At 37.2% G+C, this 9,462-nt stretch overlaps 1 protein-coding gene across 1 annotated transcript in view; it reads left to right on the forward strand.

Moving 5' to 3' along the window:
• Positions 1-8,322, forward strand: part of LOC150104082 (transient receptor potential cation channel subfamily M member-like 2) — a 580,140-nt gene extending 571,818 nt beyond the window's left edge. The window contains exon 30 of the mRNA XM_090396744.1: positions 7,588-8,322. Coding sequence (XP_090252870.1) covers positions 7,588-7,698 — 111 coding nt within the window. The 3' untranslated portion in view covers positions 7,699-8,322. The remainder of the gene's footprint in view (positions 1-7,587) is intronic.
• The last annotated feature ends 1,140 nt before the right edge of the window (positions 8,323-9,462 follow it).

Genomic DNA, 9,462 nt, shown 5'->3' on the forward strand with positions numbered 1-9,462 from the left:
CATTCCATCCTCTTGTGCTGTTACAACCACATCTTCAACCTCATATCATCTTCCTGTTGTACAACCAGTTTAGTTGTGCTATCCTGCTTCACTATTACCCTTATATCGTTTGCTACATTAATCTCTTTATTCGGTGCTGTCTCAGCAAACAATAGCCTTTCTATTGAACACCTAACCCATTCAAATGCAATCCATCAACTTTAAACCATTCCAACTTTCCTTTAAATTCACTCCAGAGATCTTTCTTTTTTCTTTCCACTCTTTCTTTCATTCCCTGTCCTTCTGTACCACATGCCAATCATTTCTCCAGTGGCTCGAACTCACGTTATGTCCTGTGAAGGAGTCCACAGCATCTCATCATCCATATATTACTTTCAACCACTTCCTTCAGACTCTAATTCGTATTTTGTGCACTGTCATTCACTGCTTTTGCTACATTCACCACAACACCCTGACAATCCAGCATTGTATCCTTATTATCAGCCACTTCATTCTTTCTCAACTTGCATTTCTTATACTCATGTATGTTACATTTGTGACAAATATTTTTTCCATTCTCAATCTGACGCCACAAACCATTCACTCTTGGCAACAAATATATTGAATACATGCTACATTGCATGTTGATATCAAACAACATCGATGTCTTATTTGCTATTTTTCTCATATGCATCAGTGCCATAACGAAAAACATTTCAGAAAGTATATCACTTAATAATAACACCACTTAACAGCACAGTCAAAAATAAACAAAATGCCACTAAATATATATAACAATAATAGAATATAAGATTGATGGTTATATCTTGCAGGAAGTGGAGGAGATGAAAGATCTGAGATGATATTGGATAAGGACCTGAAAGTTTGGGAACAATTTGTTAGATTTGTGAGGGCAGCACAGCAGATTATGGCAATAATGTTGAGAACACAGACATGTAAAAGTAAGGATGTTGTGATTCCATTGTACAAGGCTTTGATCAGACCACATTTGAATTACTATGCACAGATTTAGTCACCTGATACAGAGATGATTGACTAAGGCAGTTTTTTAAGTCTCTGGAATGTTGAGTATGATGATAGATTGAGAGAATGCAAATTTCAGAACTTAGTGGATCATGTCCCCCCCACTCTGAAAGGAGTGGGGGACATGATCAAAACATATAAGTTGGTAACCAAATTAATGTGGATGAGATTTTTGATAGAATGGCTTGAGATGGAGAACAAGAGGCTATCCCTGGAACCTTTGTAAGGAGAATAAGAGCAAGGAGATGAAGAGTAGATTTTTTTTTTTTTTTTTTTTTTTGCATGGGGAGGGTGGGTGATTGTAATACATTGTCTGAAAGTGTGATGAGTGCAGAGACAATAAATGCATTTAAGTCATAGTATAATGAACTATGTGTGAGAGAGAGAGAGTGGGACCTCCTGCAATGAGTCTCTTGACTCCATGGAGGTCTGATGATGATAATGATAATAATGTTGTCCTTATAATGAATTTTTTTTCTGAATGTGGTGTTGTTATTTGTCAAAAGTCTCCACACCAATATGAACAATCTTGATGGAGAAGTCAAGAAAAAGGTACGTCATCTGCAACACTGAAAATGTAAAAAGGCTAAATTATTAAACCAACTTATATTGGTATGGTTCCTACATAGCTTGTTTTAGTAATTTTATAGTGTTTGTTTGCCTTTATTGCATTTATTTTTATATACATAAAAATATTCATCATCATATTCTTCCACAACCAAACCATTCATTCCTACTCATTCTACTAATTTTAATTTGTTCCCACTAATAACTGATTGTTAGTACCAGGGCCAACTCTAGGCTTAGGCACCGGCCTAGGGGTGCAATGACTTTGGGTCGCCAACATCGTAAAAAAAAAAGTAATAGTATTTGTCGAAGTAATAGTTTAAGCATTGGTGGTACAAGCAGTGCCCCACAAAATGCTGTATATCTTTTTTGGCAAAACTATAAACAGCTTTTAACAATAAAGAATTTTATGATTCTGTCTTGTCTTACAATTCTTACAATACGTTGATAAAACTGGCCTAGGGGTGCCACTAACTGGCCTATGAGTGCCACATACCCTCGAGCCAGCACTGGTTGGTACTCATGTGCAATAACAAACCAGATGTGCACTCATAATACTGATTATCAGTATTATCAGGATACTTTGGAATGATGTCAGATGACTACATAATATTTATGTAAGTATGAGCATCACTTTAAAGTTCCAAAGTACTTCTGCATCACCCAAATCTCAACCTTAATGGACTCTCCATGCCAAAAATCTGGGAAATTATTATTAAGAACTATATTGTTTAGTTATATAAGTTTTTATTACCTGCACATATACACTTCATTTTTTTAATCACATGCACACACACACACACACTGCATTTCCTAATAGCATTGGTTTTTACTTGGCCGTCTCACCACTGCATATAAGGAAACATTATATTCTCCATGTATCTTCATTGTTGTTTAATATTCAACTGCATTACACTGATGATTCACAATATGAGAATCAAAATATTTGTAACTAACCTATCTTAATTAAAAAATTTTTCAACTGTGTATGTGTAACTTATGCAGAAATGTTTTATTTATTTTATTACTTTGATGTTGTGAAATATACTACAAAACTGAATCAGCAACTATATTATTATTAACATCCAACTTCCATGGAGTCAGACACTCATCATGGGAGGTGCACACTATTGCACACAGTGCTCATCCAACCATGCCTTAAACTGATTCCACATGTCTATATTCACAACATACTCAGGTAATGCATTCCACTCACCAACCATCCATGCAAAGAACCTGCTCTTTACTCCTCTGCTCACACCTTCTTCATATGGTTTCCAGTGATGGCCTCTTGTTCTACCCCTCTCTCTCATTCCATGAAAAATCTCTTCCATGTCAACCTGATAACAACCCCTGACTAGCTTATATGTCTCAATCATATCCTCTCCTCTTACTCCTATTCATGAGGCTTTGCAGCTTACATTCTCTCTCTCTCTCTCCTTGTACTCCACATTCCAAAGACCACTGACCACTTTTGTGAATCTTCTCTGGATCCTTTCCAACATATCCTCATGACCATGAAAACCGAGGGACCAGATCTGTGCACACTAATCCTTATGACGCATGACCAAGGCCTTATACAATGGTATCGTAACCTCTTTATTTCTGCATTCAGGGACCTCCACAATATTTCCATTATCTGATGTGATTCTTCACAACTTGTGCAATGTCATCCCTGAATTTCAGGTGCTTGTTCACCACCACTCCCAGAGCTCTCATTTCCTCTACCTCCTTTAAAGTTTCTCCACCAAGTGTATATTTTGCATCACATCATTGCTTACCAAATTTCAAAACTTTGCACTTTGCAACATTGAACTAACAGTTCCACTTACCAACCCATTCAGGCAATCTATTCAACTCCTCCTGCAAGACCTTAACATCTGCTTAACTCTGCATTGCTATCCCCAATTTTGCATTGTATACAAACAGTTACATATCACTAGTTAAACCCATCCCAGTATCATTAATATACAAAATGAACAACAATGGTCCCAAAACTGACCCCTGCTGTACATCACCTTTCTCTTATGAGATACTGCACCCCCATATACAACTTTCTGATACCTATCTGACAGCCAGTCAATGATCCAACTCAAAAGTCTGTTATCCAATCCCATCTGTTTCAATTTATTTAATAGTTTGTTGTGTGGGAGCCTATCAAAAGCTTTTGCAAAATCCAAGTACACCACTGTATATGCATTTCCTTGTCCATAGTATTTGTCACCTTGTTATAGTACATAAGTCAGTTAGTAAAACATGATCTCCTCCTTAACAAACCCATGCTGATAACCACAAAGAACGCTGCTGTTTTCAACCCAATTCTGTATTCTACTTATTACCAATCTCTCCAGGACCTTCATCACAATCCAGATATACAAACCGGCCTATAATTTGAAGCTACAGCCTTATCACCACCTTTATGCAGTGGAACAATTTTACCTTCTTTCCACTTCCTTGGAACCTGTGCTATTGTAAGACTCTGATACCTATTCTCTAGAACAATTCCCCTTAAGATGTGTGGTGATATGTCATCAAATCCTATCGCCTTATTGACATCAAAGTTATTTATTTCTGCAAATACCTCCTGCTCATTCTTAATTAAGACATCCTCTTCTATGTCCTCTACACTTAAGTTCCTCATGATTCTACCCTCATCAGGATGAAACAACCTTATAAATTGATCACTGAATACCTCAACAATGTATTCTGCAGCAGTTATCAATTTGCCAATTTCTGCTCATACTCGGCTTTTGTTTTCCTTACTAACGGAGTCACCCTCCTGGCTTGTTCTTTATACTCTTCATATGACTGATTATTACCATTATTCATCATGTACTTCCTCCAAAGTACTTTCTTTTTCCAGATTTCATGCTAAGCTCCTCATTCATCCATTTCACACTTATTTTATTCAGCCTTTTAGCCTTCGGAATACATTCACAAATTAATGCTGTTATATATTTCTTTGTCAGTTCCAAGCTCACTCCAAGCTGTCTTCTAAGCTTGTCATAATCACCAGCCTTATAATCCTACATATAGCCTTTCCTCAAAGAAATCCCCATATGGCTAGCCACAACTCAGATGATCACTCTCACCAACTGGAGGAAAGTATGAAACCCCACTACAGTTACATTCTCTGACGATATGAACAGATCTAAAACTCTCGATCCTCACATGCCCTCCTTTACATGCTGCCTGAGATAGTTATCTCTGAAGAAATTCATTTTCCTTATTCCCAAATGCTATTTCTTCATTCTAATCTATACAGCCATAATAAAAATTGCCTTAATAATTACTCTTCCTTTGTTCACTAATCCAAGTTGTTTATACATTTCTTCATCACCTTTCCTGGCCTATAGTAACATTCAACTAAATATATCTTCCTGTCAACTTCCACATTACACCACACTGCCTCATAACCAATGCCACTACTTTCATATCTACCTTATGTGGACTTAATTCCCCTGCTATCATCAGCACCACTCTCCCTCACTTCTTGCCCTTTCTTTCCTCACAAAAAATACTGTATCCTTCCATTTCTATTCCCATTACAATATCATCTTCATTCAACCATGTTTCACTTATTCCAATGATTATGGGAACATATAACAATGATATTGTTATATGTTCCATAACATATAACATATGTTATGGAGGAAAAGCTTTCTCGTCCCAGTCTACAAGGGAAAAGGAGATGTTCAAGATTGTGGCAACTATAGAGGGATCAAGCTGATGTCACACACGTTGAAGATATGGGAAAGAGTAATTGAAGGAAGGATATGGTGGGAAACAAAAATTGGTGAGGAGCAGTTTGGATTTATGCCAGGAAGAGGGACAACAGACGCACTATTTGCGCTAAGGCGATTGATGGAGAAATATAGGGAGATACAGGCGGAGCTACATATGGTGTTTATAGACCTGGAAAAGGCATATGACAGAGTGGCCAGACAGGAGATATGGATATGTATGAGGAAGAGGGGGGGGGGTTGGAAAAATATGTGAGGTTGGTGAAGGAGATGTATGAGGGAGCGAAAACTCAGGTCAGGTCTAGTGTCGGCATGACAGAGGGGTTCCCCATTGTTGTAGGGCTCCATCAGGGATCAGCTCTGAGCCCCTACCTCTTTGATCTGATCATGAATGTACTAGTGGAGGACGTCAAGGAGGAGGTGCCATGGAGCATGATGTTTGCCGATGATATTGTTCTCTGCGAATCATCCCGAGAGAAACTTGAAAAGACCCTGGAAGAGTGGAGAAAGGTATTGGAGGAGAGAGGCTGAAAATTAACCGGGTAAAGACCGAATATATATCAACGGGGAGTGACGAGGATATGATTATACGACTCCAGGGTGAAAGGTTACCTTCAGGGAAGAAATTCTAGTACCTCGGGTCAGTTGTCAAGAGGAATGGTGACCTGGATGAGGAATACAGCACCGAATAACATGCAGCTGGATGAACTGGAGGAAGATCAGTGGGGTCCTGTGTGACAAGAGAGTTGAGTTGTAAGATGAAAGGAAAGCTGTATAAGATGGTGGTGAGGCTGGCGATGCTCCATGGCATGGAGACGTGGCCTATAACAAAGGCACAGGAGAAGAAGATGGAGGTGGTGGAGATGCGGATGTCGAGATGGATGAGTGGTGTGACAATCAAGGTGGGACCAATTGGTAAGAAGGTACAAGAAAGCAGGCTGAGGTGGTTCGGTCATGTAGAGAAGTGAGGAGTATGTTGGTAAATGAGTGGAGCGTATGGAGGTGGAGGGAAGGAGGAAAAGAGGTAGGCCCAAACTCAGATGGAGGGATAAGGTGGCAGAGGATCTTAGGGAGAAAGGATGGAGTTGGGAAGATGCCCTGGACCAGAGAATCTGGAAGAAGAAGATTAAAGATGGGAACACTGACCCCGTTTAACACGGGATAAGGCATAGCGAAGGAATGACTGAGAAGGAGTGAGGAGTATGTTGGTAAATGAGTGGAGCGTATGGAGGTGGAGGGAAGGAGGAAAAGAGGCAGGCCCAAACTCAGATGGAGGGATAAGGTGGCAGAGGATCTTAGGGAGAAAGGATGGAGTTGGGAAGATGCCCTGGACCAGAGAATCTGGAAGAAGAAGATTAAAGATGGGAATGCTGACCCCGTTTAACACGGGATAAGGCATAGTGAAAGAAGAAGAAGATAACAATGATATTGTTATATAAATTTTAATCTTTAGAATATTTTAAAATCATACCCCTCCCCCCCCCCAAAAAAAAATGAAAATATGTGACATGGTATTGCACAAAATGTCACTAATAAATTTGTTTCCATTATTATATTTGTATCTTTCACATCCTTACAGTCTACGAAAATGAACTAAGACTTAAGGAGTTACAGGCTTCCTTGTATTTGCATATCAAAAGTGATGTTATTTTCCTTTCAAGTTACTACCCAAAACAATACCACACTCATTGGCAATTTGTCTTTGAGTCATGGATGTGTGCTGAGAAAGAGTACATATTTTTGAACACTTTCTTGGAGTTGTATCCATTTTATAGCTACACAAAATTAATAAAACATTATGAATGTCAACTTGTTTACACTATTAAAAATACACAACACTATTAATAAACATCATAGAGACAGTTAAAGCATGCAGCATTCAACCAAAATAGTGAACTAAAACCGAAAATAGCAAAATGAAACCAAAAACAAAATTATTGAGAACTGAAATTATTGAGAACAAACCAAAAACCTGACAAAAATTCAGCTTCTTCAGATTAATTTGTTCACTACTGTAGTTAGCATGAGCCCTCTTGACTCTGTGGTACTTTTAAGCTCTGTGGTACTGTCCCTGCCACTCCTGTTTTCATTTGAATTCAGTCATGGATAATTTATATCATCTGGAGTAAATACCTAAATGCATTTCTACATATGACACAAGTAAGATGCAATTGATAATTAAATAGCATAATTAAATATGTTATGTAATGTATAAAATGCTTATTTTTCACAAAATTTGATGTATCTTTTTTAGCCACTGTTGTCCTGGAGACTGATTACAGAAGATATATTTTTTAAAATGCCAGCAGGTCAGGCAGTTCTTCTTCAAGAGATCACTCATCGTCTCCAGCCTACTATATTATGAAAAAGTATGCCTTCTATAGCTTAATAAATCAGATGATATTATCCCGGTGATAAATGCTGATATGCCAGAGAATGAACTAAAATTTGGCCAAAATGTTAAAAATAAGAAAAAGTTTATTTAAATGTATTTTGTATGGAGTTATGTTTTTGCATTTTGTTTTTGCAAGATTTTACATGAAGAGAACTTGAAAATGTTTTCATGATTTGGCTTGCCAGTTGATAAATGTTGACATGCCAGGGAATGAACTAAAATTTTGGCCAAAATAAGAACATGCTTATTTAAATGTCTATTTTGTATAAGAGTTATATTTTTGCCTTCATTTTTTGTGAGACTTTACACAAGGAGGACCTGAAACTATATTTTCATAATCTTGCTTGTAATATTATTCATGTCATGTTCAGTATGATAGCTCCATGATTAACATTTAGATGTTTTTAAATTACTTCAGCATTATGTCATTGAATATGAAATTTCCAGCTTTATGAATGCATTTCTGGTATTAATTTCAATCATAGTTATTCTGAAACATATAATGTATCATTTTCATTCCCCCCCCCCCATTGAATGCGGGTATACTCCTCCTTCACCCAGCAGTAGTTATGTTTCTTAAAGTGGTTTTGAATCTCTAACTTGTGTAATTTTAATTTTTTTTTTTTTTGTCCAATAATAGTAGTGTTTAGTAATATTATTTAAAAAATATTGCTTACCTGAACATTTGTAAATTTATAAATTCTGTTTTTTATATAAAATTATATATTCTTTTTTAAGTATTTTTGATTTTTTTATGAAATAAACATATTTTATTTCATAATGTTAAACAAGAAAGACACTGAGTCTAATTATTTTTATATCACAGTCCATTTTAATAATAAAAATATTATCAGAAAAATTGAAGCAGTTATTTATTGATTGTGTTTCTTAGCAGTCTTTAGGTGGGAGATAAATTTCATTACCCAGTGTGAGACTATCTCCCCACTTATTGGAGGCCTGAAGTGACTTAACAAAGTTCCTTGAGAATTTATTTTTCACTTGGTTAGACTATAATAAGTTTAGTTTAATCCTTTATCCAAGTGTGAGCAAACAAAGTTTGCACCTGAAAGTATCTTCAGGACTGGGGTCTTGAAGATACTTTCACTACCCATACCGGTTTCGACCTTTATTGAGGTCTCGTCAGTGGGAGCCAGGCCCAGTCGTGGAGATACCAAGGCAAAAGCAATGAGAAGTCATCCCAGTCCTGAAGATACTTTCAGGTGCAAACTTTGTTTGCTCACACTTGGATAAAGGATTAAACTAAACTTATTATAGTCTAACCAAATGAAAAATAAACTCTCAACATCTTTTTCTGAATCTGGAGTAATTTAATAATAAGGTTATACACCTTTTGGCAACTCCTATAGGTTGGGATGACCTCTCATTGCTTCTGCCTTGGTGTCTCCAAGACTGGGCCTGGCTCCCACTGACGAGGCCTCAATAAAAGTCGAAACCGGTATGGGTAGTGGCCCTTCCCTTAATGCATAATATTATACATATCTGCAAGGAGATGTGCTTTGCATTATGGGATATACTGAGATAGGAGTGATGATAGCTTTCTCCACCTTTGCCACGAATTGCCTTTGTGTTGCACCACCTTAGCTCAGTCCTGAAGATACTTTCAGGTGCAAACTTTGTTTGCTCACACTTGGATAAAGGATTAAACTAAACTTATTATAAAAAAGTTCCTTGTTTGGTCTCTAGAGCCAAACAAGAAATGTTTTGGAACAGATA

The sequence above is a fragment of the Typopeltis vanoorti genome, chromosome 8 (assembly GCF_054136105.1).
Source record: "Typopeltis vanoorti isolate ZY-2024b chromosome 8, IOZ_Tvanoo_1.0, whole genome shotgun sequence".
In the NCBI taxonomy this organism is placed as follows: Eukaryota; Metazoa; Arthropoda; class Arachnida; order Uropygi; family Thelyphonidae; genus Typopeltis; species Typopeltis vanoorti.